Source organism: Cervus elaphus, chromosome 15 (genome assembly GCF_910594005.1).
Source record: "Cervus elaphus chromosome 15, mCerEla1.1, whole genome shotgun sequence".
NCBI classification, from domain to species: domain Eukaryota; kingdom Metazoa; phylum Chordata; class Mammalia; order Artiodactyla; family Cervidae; genus Cervus; species Cervus elaphus.
In genome coordinates this window covers 26,468,032-26,486,522 of record NC_057829.1, presented here as the reverse complement: position 1 = coordinate 26,486,522, position 18,491 = coordinate 26,468,032, and the positions used below count along the sequence as shown (strand labels likewise).

At 44.8% G+C, this 18,491-nt stretch overlaps 1 protein-coding gene across 1 annotated transcript; it reads left to right on the top strand.

The window, feature by feature from the left end:
- The first annotated feature begins 10,275 nt into the window (after positions 1–10,275).
- PRF1 (perforin 1) lies at positions 10,276–14,899 on the top strand. The gene is made up of 3 exons (XM_043926791.1): positions 10,276–10,415; positions 11,947–12,486; positions 13,273–14,899. The coding sequence occupies exons 2-3, from the start codon at positions 11,951–11,953 to the stop codon at positions 14,399–14,401; spliced, it is 1,665 nt and encodes a 554-aa protein (XP_043782726.1). The 5' UTR covers positions 10,276–10,415; positions 11,947–11,950; the 3' UTR covers positions 14,402–14,899.
- Positions 14,900–18,491: the final 3,592 nt, after the last annotated feature.

Sequence of the window (18,491 nt, the reverse complement as noted above, 5' to 3'; positions counted from 1 at the left end):
GAAAGGACGGGAGAGAGGAAGAGCCTGACGTCTTTGTAGTTTCAACATTCTGAGAGATTGCCACAGTAACATATCTTTAGAGCAACCTTCATTATCTTCAATGATTTTTTTTTAAGGGACTTTCCTAGCAATCCAGTGGTTAAGACTGCACTTCCAATGCAGGGGGTGGGGGTTCAATCTCTGGTTAGGGAACTAAGATCCCACATGCCACATGGTAGAGCCAAAAAATAAAAAAGAATTTTTAAAAGAGATTCTACTTTTACTACTCATTTGTGTGATATACACATTAGCATTCTAGATTCCTAGAATGTTTTATTAACATTGTTTTATTAATAGAGACTTATCAGTAGAGATTAGTGTGGTGGGGTGAACCTCAAACAAGAGTGTTACAAATGCCCTCTTAGTGCTATCCAAGTTGGGTTGACTTCACATGAAAATGTCAGCATCCACCATGCTTAGATCTCTTTGTTAAAATAGGAAAGAATTTCCCGTTAATTTAATAGTGTATGAATTAGCTGGTGGTTGCTATACTAATAAACATAATCTTTTGAACCTTTTGGAATTAAATAGAAAAAATAGAATAGCCTAGCACATGGTAGGTGCTATTTTATTTGAATAATATGAACATTTGAATACTTACTAAATGAATATTTGTGAGATCAAATATTATAGAATAATTATCCTTAAAATTTCCCCTTCTGCAAAACACCAGAAAGGCCAGACTAAATATAGTAACATGTATTAAACAAAGATGAAATGGAAAATAAGTAAGAGAAATCCCAAGGTGCCAAAAACCAAAGAAGTAATAATTAGGGAGAAAGCAGGCAGACCAGCAGTGGATGCCCTGAGGGCATGTGTCTCTCCAGGAAAATCAGAGCTTAAGTTACAGTGACCAGAGCTGTAAAAGGCAACCATGTTTTTGGGGGGGCGGGGGGTGGAGGTAGAGAAGCTGAAATCATCTCACATAAAACCTAAATAAATGCTCAAACGGCTAATAATGTAAATGAAAGCGTAGACTAGAAAAAGAAATTTATTTACTGGGAAAGGGAGCCAAGAAAGATACTTGTTTGTTTCACTCTCAAATCTGAGTGGAAAAACACAATCTCTCCTAAAACATCATAACCACAGATCTACTCTCCCTTCATTTGAGGTTCACATTTGTGCCACATGTATGGATCAGAATATGCCAAGGCCAAAAAATAAATACAAATAGTTGGGTTGGTCAAACTGGGAAGTGCCTCACAAAACCAAATGCAAACCTAATTTGGAGGAATTTTTCAACCCAGGTGAAGACAGTCGAGCATGAGCCCACAATCTCAACTTACAAACAAAACACTCAAAGATAAAAGCCACTAAGAGGTGAGATTCAGCTGACATAACAACACAAAAAAGTTGATACACCAAAAATGACAGGTATTGGCATGACTTGACATAAAATTTTAAATGAGTATGTGTGAATGTTTTAAAATTTTTGTAAAGGAATGGAAAACATTATCACAAAAGCTGGAACAGAGTGAAACAGAGTTTATAAGTAAAAAATAAATCATTGAAAGCGAAAAATGAGGGACCTGGCAGTCCAGTTGTTAGGACCTCCATACTTCTCCTGCAGGGGAATCAGGTTCAATTCCTGGTCATGGAACTAAGATCCCACATGCCATGTGACATGACCAAAAAAGAAATTAAAAATGAACTGAACAAAAATCAGGAAGTTTGAGCACATATTCTATAGATAAGAATAAGGAAAACAGGCCTACATATGCATTGCTGTAAGAACAAAAATTGATGTCAAACCCATGGAGGGTATATATATATATATATATATATATATGTATATATATTGTTGTTGTTTAGTCATTCAGTCTTTGAGACCCCATGGACTGCAGTCATGTGCATATATATATATATATATATATATACACACTCTATATGTATATGTGTAATATATATATGTATATGCATGTGTGCATGTAAACATAAAATGAACATATATAAGTTTCTGATCTAGCAATTCAACCTCTGGAAATTTATACACAGATACACCTACAAATATCCAAAATGAGATATATACAAGATTATTCACTGCAGCATTGTTTGTAAGAGCAAAAGACTATAAACAACTCAAATGTCCATCAACAGGAGGCTGGCCAAATTATGGTTCATCTACATAATAAAATACTATGCAGGTGTTTGAAAAATAAAAGAATGAGGAAACTCTCTATATGCTGATATGTAAATATCTTCAAAGAAAATTATTTAATAACAAAATCAAACTGCAAAGCAAGATGTATAACATGTTTTCTTTTGTATGAGAAGGAGAGAAAATAAAAAATTTTACAAGTATTTGCTTATATTAGTGTGGAAAAAAATCTGAGAAGATACCAAAAAAACTCAGAAAATAAAAAAGCGGCACCTGTGAACATAAATTAGAGGGTTAGGCAGGTGGGGAAAGGATCAGGAAATTTATTCACTGTATATCTTTTTATTGTTTTGATTTTTGCATCATGGTGAATGTATTACCTAGGCTAAAATCTCAGTTCTAGATATCCCCACAGGCAGTGGGGACTTATCATGGATTTTAGATAGTAGCTGATATTTTGTATGTTATACCTGGTATTATGTTATGTGTTTTTCATGTGTTATTTGGCCCCTAAAATAACTCTGTGAGCTACATGCTACTGTTACCCCATTTTTAAGATGAGGAAACTAAAATTGACTTTACTCCAATAATATTTTTTTTAATTTTGAAATAAGAAATAAATTTCACTTTTAAAATGTTAATTTAAGCAAGTCCTAATAATAAGAAAAAGTCAAATGTTTACTGAAGAAAAAATGTATATTCATATCTAACTTTTGCTCTTGTAGGTTTTTTCCTTTTCTTTTTTTTTCAGATCTCCACAGCTCTCCAAACTAGAATTCTTCCTCACCTGCCACAGTCTCTAGAAGTTTTGCTGATGTGACTGTAACAGGCTTCTAATCCTTAAACATATCTCATAACACAGTGGAGTAGTCCTTTTACTCAAAACTATAGATTACACCTCAGGACATTGGTATTTAATGATGAAATAACATTAATGCATCAATTTTATCTTTTTAAAAAATAAGGAAACTAAAAAGCTTAAAGAAATTAATTCACTTGCTAAAGTTGAATCACAGAGCTGGGATCTGAGCTCCAAACCAACTCTAAAACCCATACGATTTATCAGTTCAGTATACCTGTGGTCCTTTAAGAAAATATGAAACTTGTCCAAACTGCCTTCTGAAAAATAAAAAGAGAAAAACCTAATAAAAATAAATAAATTCAGCCATACCTCAAAACAAAAACTTGATGGATGAATTAAATAGCAAATTAGACTAAGCTAAAGTAAGAATCAGTGAGCTGAAACAAAGAACTGGAGAAAAATAATGAGAACACAGTACAGAGAGACAAAAACTCGACAATAAGAAAGAATATAATGGACCAGGAAGAGAGAATGAAAAGGCCTATTCTGTTGCTAATTGGCATTCTAAAAGTCAAAAATAGAGAGAGTGAGGGAGATGGGATATATGGGATAACAGCCAAGATGATTTTTAGAATGATGAAAGATGTGAATCCTCAGGTGCAGGAAGAATAAATCCCAAACAAGATCAATTAAAAGCAATTCATATCTGGATACATACTTTGCTGTGCAATTTCAGAAAATTAAAAATGAAAAGCTCTTAAAAACAATCCCTCCCCTGCACACAAAAAAAGACAAATTCTCTATAAAAGGAATGACAATTAAACTATAGCAACAATGGAAGCCAGAAGCAGTGAGAGAAAAAAAAAACTTCAAAGAGCTGAGAGGTGCCAACCAGCAATAACTTCAAAGCATCAGTCAGCCGAAATTGTGATGCAAAAACTAGAGTGAAACAAAGACATCTTGGGTAAACAGAAACTGAGAGTGTATACCACCAGAGACCCATTGAAAGCCCTCCTAACGGGCACACTTTAAGGAAAAGCAGAATTATCCTCAAAGGAAGCCCAAAGAATAATGAGCAAAGAAACTGGCAAATGTGTAGGGAAATAGAAACAAACTTTGAGTGTATTAATAGTGATCGATTTAGTAGAGAAAAAGTAAGCTAGAACTAAAATACTGGAAAAAAAATAACCCTCAGAATGAGAAAGGGTGATTTTAGGTAATAGCATACTAAGTATCCCTAGAAAGAAGAATAACGGTAAAGAATGTTAGATCTTGCAAAGAATGGATGTTATTAGCATTTTTATTGGTAACCACAAAAAATCAGGAATATTTTAAGAGCTAAACCACTAGAGAAAAAAAAGAATGTACTTTTTCTTTTAAAGTTTAGTCAATCTAAAAGAATTGATTGGCAGGAAAGGAGTGGGGAAAGGGAAGCAAAGAAAAAGCAGTACAAGGACAAGAAATATAACCCATGATGGTAGAAATCAACTCGTAACAGAACAATAATCACAATAAATATAAACGGACTTAATGCAGTTATGTAGTTACTCAAATTGGATGACAAAACAAAATCTAATTATGTTTAGCAGAGACCCACCTAAAACATAAGAATACAGAGAGTTTGAAAGTTAAGATAGAGGATCTCAGTGTGTGAGTGCGTGGTCGTTTCAACTGTGTCCCACTCTTTGTGACCCCATGAACTGTAGCCCGCCAGGTTTCTCTGTCCACAGGATTCACCAGGCGAGAATACTGGAGTGGGTTGACATTCCCTCCTCCAGGAGATCTTCCCAACCCAGGGATCGAGCCCACGTCTTCTATATCTCCTGCATTGCAGGAGGATTCTCTATCACTGAGCCACAGGGAAACCCAATCTCCATAGTGAGTACTAATCAAAAGAAAGTTGATACAGTTAAAAATGATTAAGAGGGTAAATTTTATGTTACATGTAATCTAGCACAGTTAAAAAATATAATTTTTTTAAAGTTGGGATAGTTTTATTAATATGAGACAAAATGGATACTGTGGCAAAAACATTATTTGGCATTAAAAGGGCAATTAAACAATTAAATTCACTGAGAAGATGAAATGACACTACACTTGTTTCATAAAACAGCCTCAAAACATAAAGCTAAAATTGACAGAACTCTAGATGCAGGGAGAAAGTTACAGACTGCCTTCACAATGGGAGATTTTAACATGCTTCTCTCAGTAATTAGTGTTATCAACAAAACCAAAGATTTGAATATAGAACCCTATATCCAAAAACTAGCAAATAGATATTCTTCTCAAGTACACAGAAACATTTACAAAAACTGCACATTTAGTAGACCACAGAGATTTCAACAACCATCAAAGAATGGTTGTCATATAGACAACATGTTTCCAACTACAGTGCAACTATGTTAGAAACCAATAACCAAAAGAAAGCATTTAAAACTCCATTTTCCTGAAAATGCAAAAAGCACACTTAAAAAAAAAACTCATAGGTCAAAGAAAAATCATAAGGAAATTTAGAAAATATGAAAAAACTAGGCAATAATGAAAATACTTCAAAACTTTAGAGATGCAGTTAGAAAGATTCATTGAAGCTTAAGCGCTTACATTAAAAAAGAAGAAAGTCTAATCCAGTAATTCCACTTCTGGGTATTTGTTCAAAGAAAACAAAAATACCAACTTGAGAAGTCATCTGCATGCCCATGTTCATTGCAGCATTCTTTACAATAGTCAAGATATGGAAACGACATAAGCGTCCACTAATGGATGAGTAGATAACGAAAATCATATATATAGATAGATAGATATAATTTTATATACATATATAATTATTATTTAGCCATAATGAAGAAGGAAATTTTGCCATTTGCAACAGCATGGATGGATCTTAAGGACATTATGATATGTGAAATAAGTCAGAGAAAAAGACAAATACCATATGATCTTATTTATAAATGGACTCCTTTTAAAAAAAAAAGCCAAATTCATATATTCAGAGAATAAATTGGTAGGGGTTGGAGGGTCAGTGAGATGAGTGAAGGAAGTTAAAAGGTACAAACTTCCAGTTATAAAATAAGTAAGTCATGGGGATATAATTTACAGCATGGTGACTACAGTTAATTGTATTATACTGTGTATTTGAAAGTTAAAAAAAAATAGATCTTTAAAGTTCTCATCACAAGTAAAAAAAGATTTTGTAACTAAGCAGGGTGACAGATGTTAACTAGACTTAATGTAGTAATGATTTCACAATATATACACATCAAATTGTTATGTTATACACCTGAAACTAATGTTTACATGTCAATTATACATCAGTTAAAAAAAAAGACTGAAAACTAATGAGCTAAGGATTCAACTCAAGAAGTTAGAAAAAGAACAACAAAAGTCCAAAGAATACAGGAAGAAGGAAGCAAATAAAAAGATAAGAATAAAATGAACAAAATGGAAAATAATGATACAATAAAGAAGATGAATAAAGCCAAGAGCAGATTCTTTGAGAAAAGTAATGAAAATCTTTAATAAAACTGATCTAGAAAAAAGAGAAAAACCATAATAAAAATTATAATCTTTTAAAGGGGTATCGCCGCTGACTCAAAAAAAGGTTTTAAGAGAGAGACAATTGTAAACAACTTCATGTCAACAAGTGTGAAATTTTACAGACGAGGTTTCCTAAAAAAAATGTAACTTGCCAAAACCAATACCAGATTAAAAAAAAAAAAAAGCCAGAAAACCAGATAGAGCTATTGAAGACATGGACCCTACAGTTACAAATCTACAAATCTACCCAACTACAAAGACTGAGCCTTCTACAAACTCTGCCACAGCATGGAGAAAGTGGGAAAAACTCGAATTTATTTTATGAAACTAAAGGTGGTAACTCGATATCCATAACTATGGATAACTCATTTGAGGAAGAAGCCCAAAATTTCACAAATCTGTAAAGAAAAGGGAACAAAGAATGACAACAGGATGAAGTGAACAATATCTGGGACTATATTTTGGATCTCTAAAATAAGCACAGTAAGTAGTCTAAACACTGGATTTGTTCAAGGATCTCCGTCTTTGATTACAGTTCATGTCTACTGTAGGTATAGTTTATGCAGGCAGATACCATCAAGATCAATATCTTTCTCATGCATTCTGCTAGAGTATCCATGAAGTTTTTCTGTCAAGAGTAAACATTTTGTAACCTTAATATATATATGTATACATATACACACACACACATATATATATAATATAGATAAATATAAATATATATAAATAAATATATAACTCCATGAGAGAGATGAGATGATAGTCATTAAGTCGTGTCCGACTCTTGCAACCCCATGGACTGTAGCCTGCCAAGCTCTTCAGTCCATGGGATTCTCCAGGCAAGAATACTGGAGTGGGTTGCCATTTCCTTCTCAAGGGGATCTTCCCAACCCAGGAATCAAACGTGGATCTCCTGCATTGCAGGCAGATTCTTTACCAACTGAGCCATGAGGGAAGCCCACATAAATCCATATCCACATGCAAAAGAATGAAGTTGGACAATACTCCAAGTAGATCATGGGCCTAAATGTTAACTATAAGACTCTTGGAAGAAAACATGATTAAATCTTCATGACCTTGGTTAAGGTCATGAAGTTAACATTAAAAGTATAAACAACAAAAGAAAAAATAGGTAAGTTGAACTTCATCAAAATTAAAAACATTCATGCTTCAAAAGATACCATCAAGTGAGTGAAAAAACAACTCATAGACTAGGAGAATATATTTGCAAATCACATTCCTGAAAAGGGTCTAGATGCTGAAGTAGAAAAAGAACTATTATAAATCAATAATAAAAAGACAAATAACCCAATTCAAAAATGGGCAAAGGACTCAAACAGACATTTCTCCAAAGAAGACACACAAGTGACCAATAAACAAATGAAAAGATGCTCAACATCATTAGCCGTTGGGGAAATCCAAATCGAAACCACAATGAGACAACACTTCATATACACAAGAATGGCCATAGTCAGAAAGTCAGAGAATAACAAGAATGTGGAGAAACTAGAACCTCATTCGCTGCTTGTGGGAATGTAAAATGGTGCACATAGGAAAATCGTTCCTAAAGAGTTACTATAGACCCATCAATTCCACTCCTGCAGGTAGATCCAAGACATATGAAAACATATGCTCACAAAAAAAAATTTGTATGCAAATGTTCATAACAGCATTATTCACAATAACCAGAAAGTGAAAACAACCAAAACATCCATCAAATGATAAATGGATAAACAAATGTGGTATGTCCATACAACGGAATATTATTCAGCCATAGATGGCAGGCAATTTTGATACATAGGCAGTTTTGACACATACTACAACTTGGATCAACCTTGGAAATAGTATGTGGAATAATACTACAGATACAAAAAGTCATACCTTGTATGATTCAGTTAAACGGAAAATCCACAGAGCCAGAAAGTAGATTGGTATCCGGGGAAACGAGCAGTGACTGCTAATGGGTACATGGTTTTTCTGACAATGATGAAAATGTTCTAAAATTGATGGTGGTGATGGCTGCACAACTCTGTGAATACACTAAAACGCACTGAATTATATACTTTAAATGGGTGCATTGTATGGTATGTGAATTATATTTCAACAGAGTTGTTAACAATAAACCATACAGATGGTTTCTGAAAATTGCAACTTATGTCTCTCGGGACAAACTGTGATTAAAACACATTTCAAGTGAGAAGTTTCAGTTGGAGAGGACAGCACTCATCAGAAGTTGCAAATGTCAATGTCATCACTGCTCTTTCATGGACTGCCCCTCACCAGCATCTCTTGGACATTAGCTACTTTATATACCATATGAAAACTGCTAAAGGCACATTTCATCATTAGGAGCCTAAGGATCCCTAGAAACTTCAAAGTCCTCCCTTTGATTTTATAGATGAGGAAACTAACCTAGAAAGGTGTGAAAACTCTATGGTCAAGAGTCACACAGCAAGCCTGCATTGAAGTTGGGATTGGAACCAGTCTCCCCATCTCCCCTTTGTCTTCCTACAGATTTTCTACAGGGTTCCACGCTCTTTAAGCTGGTCTTCTGAACACAGGCAAAACTAAACTCCACAGCCTGGATATCTGATCTTGGCTGCGGGCAGGAGCTAGAAGGGGGTCAGGAGGCTGCAAATTCTAGGAGAGAAAGGGGGACATTGTGGGGAGGAGATAGGGTTGGGTTTCGAGAAGACAGCTTAAGCCCTAGTTCCCGTAAAAGCAGGGGACGCAGCAGGGGGCATAAACTCAGAGGAATGAGCCATCCCGTGGTGTCACACGTGGTCTGGGGCCTGTGGCTATTTTTTCCTGTTACTGATGCGGTTGGAGGGTGAACTCACAAGAACGGCCCCCCACTTACCGAGCTATCTCCACCTCAGACAACTATGATGTTGCCCCCCACCCCCAGAAGCTGCTCTGTGAGTCACTCAACCCATGGAAACCTCTGGTAAAGACAAAAGCTGGAGAAGACCCCGGGCCCCTGGTCCCACCCACATCGCTCTCCCCAGCAGGGTCACACAGCTGTCCACCCATCCACGCTATGGGTACTATACCAGACCAGGGCTAGCGCTCAGGCCGGAGACCAGCGAGGCCACTGGTTCTCCTCACAGACTGAGGAGCAGGAGACGCTGTCCTGGCACATGTGTGTGAGGTCCAGAACCTGGCCCTGGGGCTGGGCTTCAGGTGTGGGCAGAAAGTGGGCAAAGAGGTCTGAACAAGAATTTATTTTCTCCCCACTGCCCCAGGAAGAAGGAATGGTCACATGCTTTAATATTCACGGAGGGCCAGGCTCTGGTCTGAGCACTTCACACATAGTAACCCTTCAAATCTTCATAACCCATGGGGTCTACACTAAGAGTACCCCCATTTTGGGATGAGGAAACTGAGGCACAGAGAGGCTAAAGACGCTGACCAGGCCACACAGCTATCGGGCAACCGAGCTGGCCCAAGCTGAGGTGGCCTGGTTCCCAAGCTCCTACTTTATACTGCCTCTTACAGCTCACACATGCGATGCTGCGGGGAGAAGCAGGGAAACTGTTCCTGCTGGCCTGTCATCAACTCCCGAGTTGAATCTCAAAGCTCTCAGACCCCTGTGTTCTTGCTCCACCCGCGAAACCCCACCTGTTTGCCCCGGGTCCCCATGCCCCAGGCAGCGCTGCTTGGCAGATGAGCCTCTGGCCCTCACCGCTTGTTTCCTGAGGGCTGTCAGCAGGCCGGATGAGGAGGTGAGGACAGGGTGGGTGCCGGTGGGCGGGGGGGGAGAGCACAAGGGACCCGTGACTAGAGCTGGTGGGGGCGGGGCAGGAAGCAGAAATGATGTGAGCTGTGGCCTGGGTGATGAGCTGTGTGGTGAGCCTGCCTGGGGGGCTGCACCACCATTTCAGGAGCTGTCCGTGGGGAGAGAAGGTGTCTGCATAGGAGCATCTCAGCACAGGACTCCAGGTAGGGAGGAAGCAGGGGGCCAGGGAGGCTGGGAGCCCCTGGGTGGGGACAGACGGGCACAAGAGCCTGTCAGGGGAAGAGCCTGATGTAGCAGGAAGTGCTGTAACCCATAGACAAGAGGCCTGTGTCTAGACTGCGCTCTACCACTGACTCACTAGGCAGCCTCACGCCCTCCCAGGGCTTCAGTTTTCTGTTATACAAAATGAAGGCCCCTTCAAATGCTTGTTAAAACTAAAAGAGCCCAGAAACAGGCTCCCTGGGAGATAATATGATGAGGGTCAGGGTGGAAATGAGTAATAATTTTTTTTTTTTTTTGCCACGTCACGCAACATGTGGGATTTTAGCTCCCCAGCCAGGGATGGAACTTGCACCCCCTGCAGTGGAAGCACAGAGCTTTATCTGCCGAACCACCAGGAAGGTCCCAAGACTCAGTTTTTTAAAGTTATAAACCATGCTGGCTCCCTAAGTGAGATGATCTGAGGGCATTCCAAAGACTCCCCTTCTCCTGTTTACCTCCCCGGGGCCTGCTGTGTTGCCTGGAATTTTGCCACTCCTTTGGGGAAGGCATGGGAGGCTCCAAGCTAGAATGCAGGGCAGATTCCTGCCCTCCATAATCCCCTGGACCTCCGACAAGCTGCTGTCCCTGGTAGGTGCTAGAGGAGAGCGGCCCCTGAGGAGCTCAGTTTGGACAGGGATAGAGCGGAGATTCCAGTTCACAGCAGCCCCGGTGAGGCTCCTAAGCCACCTCCAATTGAGGAAGAACCTTTCAGCTAAGCATTTAGTGATAGGCAGCTCAAAGATATGAGCAGAATTCTGCAGAGCGGGGCAGGGAAGGCCAAAGACGAGATGAGCAGCAGGAGGAGAGCAAACTGAATGACTCCTCCCCACACTGGATCCAGGGACGCAAGTGCTCAGGCAGCGTTTATCCTAGAATTCAGGCTGATGTTCTTCCATGAGCTCAGAGAGAGGCCCCCACTGCGCAACGGGGAGGAAGATGGTGATGCGCAACCTCATTTCTTTCCCAATACTGCTAAGGGCTTAATGGCTGAGTGGGGCGAGGGGCAGCGAGAAAGGTGGGGTGGGTAAAGAAAGCACGGCTTGTTCTTGAATCCAAAATGATCCCTCTCCAGAATCCAGGCTCCCCTAGATTCCCCAGATTCCTCCTCAAATCTGCTCCAACTACTCTCTGCCCCCTTCCTCTGCACGCAAAACCCCTTTCCACCAACAGTAGCTGCGGTCCTGGGGACAAAACCACCCATCTGGATTCCTATTTGAAATCCTAGCAAGGGTCTCCGCCTGGCTGTGTGACCTTGGGCAAGTCCCTTCCCCTCTCTGGGTCCAGCTGGACAATGCAGGGGGTGGACCAGACTTGTAAAGGCCATACCAGCTCTGACATTCAGTGACTTGAGGATGTACCTCCATCCCTCTCTACTGCGTATGTCCTGATAACCTACAGCTGGAGGAAGCGTTGGCCACCCTCCATGCCCCTGCCCACAGCTTCTGGGAGACCGAATGCCCCCTGTCTCCACAGCTCCATGGCCACCCGAGGGCTCCTCCTCGGCATCCTCCTGCTTCTGCCCACGCCCGCCCCTGCCCCCTGCTACACGGCCGCACACTCTGAATGCCAGCGCGCCCGCAAGTTTGTGCCAGGCTCCTGGCTGGCAGGGGAGGGCGTGGACGTGACCACCCTCCAGCGCTCAGGCTCGTTCCCAGTGGACACACAGCACTTCCTGCGGCCCGACGGCACTTGCACCCTCTGCCGCAATGCCCTGCAGAAGGATGCCCCCCAGCGCCTGCCCCTGGCGATCACCGGCTGGCGTGCCCACGGAACGGGCTGCAAGCGCAAGGTGGTCAAGTATGAGGGCCGCTCCACCGAGGATGTGGCGGGGGAGGCGGCCAGCAGCATTCGCAATGACTGGAAGGTGGGGCTAGACGTGTCTCCCAAGACAGACACTAACGTGCGCGTGACCGTGGCGGGCTCCCACTCCCAGGCTGCCAACTTCGCCGCCCAGAAGACTCACCAGGACACGTACCGCTTCAGCCTGGACTTAGTGGAGTGTCGTTTTTACAGGTGAGCACTGGGGGTGGAGGGGACTTGAGAAAAGGCATAGGAAACTCAGGGTGATCTGGGAGTCCTGGAGGTAAGGTGGGGACCGGAGGGTGCTTCCACCAGGAGGAGATGCCCAGCCCCCTCTTTCTCGGGCATCGTCACCTTCCAGTGGGCAGGAGACCCAGCTCAGTCCTTCTCTCCTCTGGGCCTGTTTCATCCACTCCAGCACTCTTCATTTCTGCCTTCTTAGGCTCTGTGCTGGGAATTATGACTACAAGTTGAACAAAAGTAGACATGCCCCAAGTCCTCAGGGACCTCGTCACCCTGAGAAATGCATGTCTCCATGGGACCTAGAGTCACTGACCCTGATTTCTCTCATGGAAGGCCATGTTTCCCACACAGTGAGAGAGGGCACCTCCTGACTGCCTGGCCAGAGCTGTCAGGAGCCTGGGCACACAGGACCCAGTCCAAGAGACAGACAGACAAAGTCCACAGGACTAGGTTCCAAAGCCAGAAGGTTACCAACAGTAAGGTATCATTGCTTTTAAAATTAGAAAATAAAGAGAAAAAACAAACTTTTCTGAGTAAGGAAAACAGAAATACCTATACAAACTATCTAGGTTACCAAGGGACAATGGGCAGAGTGGGTTTCCCTGCGGGATTGGTGATTCAGAGTTTGGGCTTTGGAGCCAGGCCACCTGAGTTCAAGTCCTAGCTCTGACACTTAATACGACCTTGGGCAATCTCAAGGGGGTTACTGAAAGGGGCCCACCACTGGGCTCACCGGCTGTTTTCCTCACCTCTCAGTTTCCACCTGGTGCACACTCCCCCAGTACACCCTGAGTTCAAGAGGGCCCTCAAGATGCTGCCCCCCCACTTCAACACCTCCACCGAGCCCGACTACCGGAGGCTTATCTCCAGCTACGGAACCCACTTCATCCGGTCCATGGAGCTGGGCGGCCGCACCTCAGCCCTCACTGCCCTGCGCACCTGTGAGCTGGCCCTGGAGGGGCTCACGGCCAACGAGGTCGAGGACTGCCTGGCTGTCGAGGCTGAGGTCAGCATAAGCAGCCGCGCCAGTGCCTCGTCATCGTTCAAGGAATGTGAGGAGAAGAAGAAGCAGCACAAGTTGGGGACCTCCTTCCACCAGGCCTACCGGGAACGCCATTCCAGTGTTGATGGTGGCCACCACTCAACCATGCATGACCTGCTCTTCGGGAACCAGGCTGGGCCCGAGCAGTTCTCAGCCTGGGTGGCCTCATTGCAGGACAGCCCTGGCCTGGTGGACTACGCGCTGGAGCCTCTGCACATGCTTGTGGAGAGCCACAACCCACGGCGGGAGGCCCTCAGGCGGGCCGTGAGCAAGTACGTGACTGACAGGGCACGCTGGAGGGACTGCAACCGCCCGTGCCCCCCAGGGCAGCACAAGAACCCAAAGAACCCATGCCAGTGCATGTGCCCTGGTTCAGCAGCCACCACCCAAGACTGCTGTCCCCGGCAGAGGGGCCTGGCCCACCTGCAGGTCATGAACTTCAAGGCATCAGGTCTGTGGGGAGACTGGATCACTGCCACGGACGCCTATGTGAAGGTCTTCTTCGGCGGCCAGGAGCAGAGGACCGCCACAGTATGGGACAATAACAACCCCACGTGGATGACGCGGCTGGACTTCGGGGATGTGCTCCTGGCCACTGGGGGCCCCCTGAGAGTGCAGGTCTGGGACGCAGACAATGGCTGGGACGATGACCTGCTCGGCACTTGTGACCGCACCCCAAAGTCTGGCTCACATGAGGTGTCGTGCCATTTGAACCACGGTCACCTGAAATTCTCCTACCAGGCCAAATGCTTGCCTCACCTGATGGGGGAGAGGTGCCTGCAGTATGCCCCCCAAGGGCTTCTGGGGGACCCTCCAGGAAACCGGAGTGGGCCAGTGTGGTGAGAAGCGGGTCCTCAGAGGACCTGTGTGCAAACTGGAAAGGTTCCATGCAGGAACCCAGAGGGCCTGTATCTCCATTTCTCCATTAGACAGATGGAAAACTGAGACTTTCTTCTTTTTTTTCCCAATGAGGTGGCTGAATTTACAGGCCAGCCCTCAGGCCTGTCCAAACTGCCTTAGCTCTTCAATATTCTCGAGCCCAGGAAAGGAGGTGGAGCTGAGTTAGGCCCTACGGCCACTGCTACACTTCCCTACAGGTCAGGAACAGGGCGGAAAGCCAGGAGGCTGTTCCCGCCAGGCTGCCTGGTGTCATTTGCACCATTCCCTTGCAGCCCCTCTTCTAGCATGGTGAATTCTTCATCATATTAGACCTAACCTCTTTGGCCCCAGCTGCTCTGTTTTCTTGGCCCACCGAGCTTTGCCTCTTAGCCAAAATCCAAGTCTGTCTTGACTCGTCTCGTTGTGTACACAGTCTGACCAATAAATGTGATGTGATGGTAACCATGATGGTGGTGTTGGTAGCAGAGGGAAGGACAGAGACCAGACACAGCCTTGGAGATGAACTTCGACCTTAGCAACCCGACCCAACAGAACAGGTGGTTGACCCCAGGGGCAGGCAAGTAATATAACTGTTTTCCCAATTTTGTTGGAAACGGGGAGGACCCAAAATATCTGTCTCCTCATAACTCTCTGATTCGAGAAAGAGTAGCGTAAACAGTAATAAACACAAGTGGATGTTCAGCTCTCGCAGGGAGATAAGAGGGAATGGTGAATACTAGTATGAGCTGAAGGGCATGTCTTATCCAGGGTCAGGGGATGGGAGGGGCATCTCTGCAACAACCAAAGGTTCCCAGGCAGGAATGTGAGCCCGGTGATGCCAAGCTTTCTAATTCCTTAAAGTAACCAGAAATCCCAGCTTGACTTCTACGTGTTGGCAATTCACTTCACTTTGTAAAAATAAACCAACATGGGCAAGCACAGTACAAGCCAGGGGACATGTACGCAGGTCATGATTGTTCCAGAGCAATCATTTGAAAATTCTAATTTCAGAACCTGGCTGACTTAACAGCTCTCTGCGTCCTACAATTCTATGGGAGAAGGCAGTGGTTTCAAGGGCTCCTGGCCTTGGCATGAAGAAACCTTCAGAGCCTCAGGCTGTGATGTAACATGACCTGGTCTTAGTTTCATGTGCCTGGAACACAGGCCTCAGAACACAGGCCCATGGGGTGGGCGGCCTCCTAGACCTGGTAGGATTTGGCTGTGCAGGGCCGCTATCAGTGGGGATCAGAGCTGCTGGCACAGGCCTCCTGGATCTCTTTGAAACTCCCTACAAATTAAGCCCTTTGAGGTCTGTGAACCCACAGGCTCAAAAGCCCAGCAGTGACAGTACACTGACCCTGAATCCCCAAGTGGGGCAGGGGGATTGGCAAGCTCTAGAAGCCTGGTTGAAACTGCTGTTCTTACACCTTTCCCTTCACAACCACACACACACACACACACACACACACACATGAGCACAAGAGAAATCATGCAGCTTCACTCTGGCTGCTCTAGTTGTTGAAAATAAACATGGCTATGGGCCGTACCCTTGAAGAGAGTGGGGCCAGGGCAGGTCTGGCTCCGGAAGCAGCTCTGACCAGAGATTGGCAGTCTGGGTCTAGGCCCCACATGGTCAGTGCCCTCCAGAAAGTCCCCCTGAGCCTTGGTTTCCCTGAAAGGATGATCTGCGTTTTACTCCCTTCCCAGGACTGTTTGGAAGGGGGTCGTGAGCCTTCCCAGAAGGTCAGTGCTATAGAAGCGATCCTGGGAGGTCATCTGATTAACCCTCCTGGTTTTGCATTTAAGGAAACAGAGGCTCAGAAGAAACGTCTGGGCTGGGGCTGCAGAGGTCAGTGGCCAAGCCAGGCCTCTGTGAGTTGTGGGCACTCCATTGGAGTACAGCTCTGGAGAAACCAGCAGGACTCGGACAGGAGGGCCCACAGGGAAAGGGGTGGTGTTACCAAGGGAAAGGAACTGTTGATGCTGTTGCAGGGCAGCCAAGAAGCCCTCAGCTTCAATGCAACACTTTAATTGACATTCCACTGACACTTTGTCACACTTGGGGCCCCTCGCTTGTTCAGGAAATTCCTTGCTGTGCCTGATGTCTCCCATCCACCCTCCACATCTCATCCTCACCCTGCTCCATCCTGCTCTGGCCCGGAGGCTGGCCGATCTGAGCCTGTCAGTGGGCAGGAGATGGGAGGGAGCGAGGTCTCAGAGACAAATGAGGTGGCTTGGGCTAACTGTCTCTGTGTCGCCACTCCTCTCTGGGAGGTCTCTGCATGTCTCCCTCTGTGTTCCAGACATTGCTCCCTCCCCTCATCCCTTCAGACCTAGGGATGGTGACTGCTCCACCACTACCAATCCTGAGTTATTACACTGTCCCTTCGGCTTCTTGACAGCCCCCTACACCTTTGTCAAGAGGCCCTTTATAAATACACATGCACATGCTTAGTTGCTTCAGTCATGTCCGACTCCGTGACCCTATGGACTGTAGCCCACCAGGCTCCTCTGTCCATGGGATTCTCCAGGCAAGAATTCTGGAGTGGGTTGATATGCCCTCCTTCAGGGGATCTTCCCAACCCAGGGATCGAATCCTTGTCTCACACGCTCCTGCATTGGTAGGCAGGTTCTTTTACCACTAGGGATACCTGGAAAGACCCCTTTATAAACCCTCCTCAAATTATAATTTGAATATGCCCAGGCTATAGTCTAAATGTTTATGTCTCCCCACAAATCATGTATTGAAATAGCAATCCTCATGGTGATGATATTAAAAGGTGGGGCCTTTGGAGGCAATTAGTCATGAGGGTGGAGCCCTCTTAATGCAGGTTAGTGCCCTTATAAAAGAGGCCCCAGAAAGATCCCTGGCCCCTTCCCCTATGTGAGGACACAGTGAGAGAATACCTTCTATGAACCAGAAAGCAAGCCCACTGAATCTGCTAGCACCTTGATCTTGGACTTCCAGAACTGGGAAAAATAAATTTCTGTTGTTTATAAGCCACCTGCTTGTGGTATTTTGTTATAGCAGCCAGAACAGACTAGGACAGCTTCCTATAGGGGCGCTGATGACATACCAGTGAGTCTGGTAGGAAGAAGGACCACTTCGCCCCAGAAGCTGAAAATGCCCTATTCTTTCTTCTCTAACCTCCCCTGCAACTAGAAGACATGTGACTGGTTTACCAGTTGGATGCAACTGGCTCTGGTATGGGATTCCTACAGAAACTGATGCTGAGACCAGGCAATTATGTGGGCAGTGACCCCAGGGAGCCCAGTAGGGGAGAGGGGTAGTAGGCCAGGAGAGGGATGGTGGCCATAAAAGAGGCATGATCCAGCAAGTTACTATGTGGGCAACCAGAGCCAACGAAGAGCTATCCCGGCTGGGAGGGAGGGAGCTGGGCTTCCATACATCACCTCCCACCCATCACTAGTTAGGGCTAAATTATTTCCCTACTTATTTCATCCAGACTTGGCTTCTATTTCTGGCAACTAAAAACCCTGGTGATGACACCATTCCATCTTCTCCCTTGCTGCTTCAACACGCCACCCCCTTTCCCAACCCTCCTCCCACTCCACTCTGTAGGCCCTTGTCCTTAGAGCCACACTCAATTGCTCCCAACACTCCCTTCCCCAGGGCATGGAGCACAGAAGAGCAGGGACTATTCACAGATTCCAGCATTCACCCACGGTTACTGAGCACTTTCTGTCAACCGGGTCCTAGGGCCAGTGAACAAGCCATGCGGAGCGTCTGTCTTCTCATGGCCTGTGTCTGATGGGGAGATGATGCGTGCGTGGAAGTGATTCGTGGAGCAGGGCGGCACTCTGCTGGTGGCACTGGAGTCCTTCCCCCCTGTCCCTGCCACCTGGGCTCAAGTGATCTCTTCCAAGACTAGGGGCTCGGGTTGACAACAGCCGAGGTTTTGTTTTCTAAGCAGTTACCACAGCACACTTATCTCCCTGCAGACACACTTCGTGGTCTCTGAGGTGTGGCCCCAGCTGGTGCGGCGACCGTGTCAGTGTCTCTGACATGTGTGAGAAGGGGAGGATCTGCTGG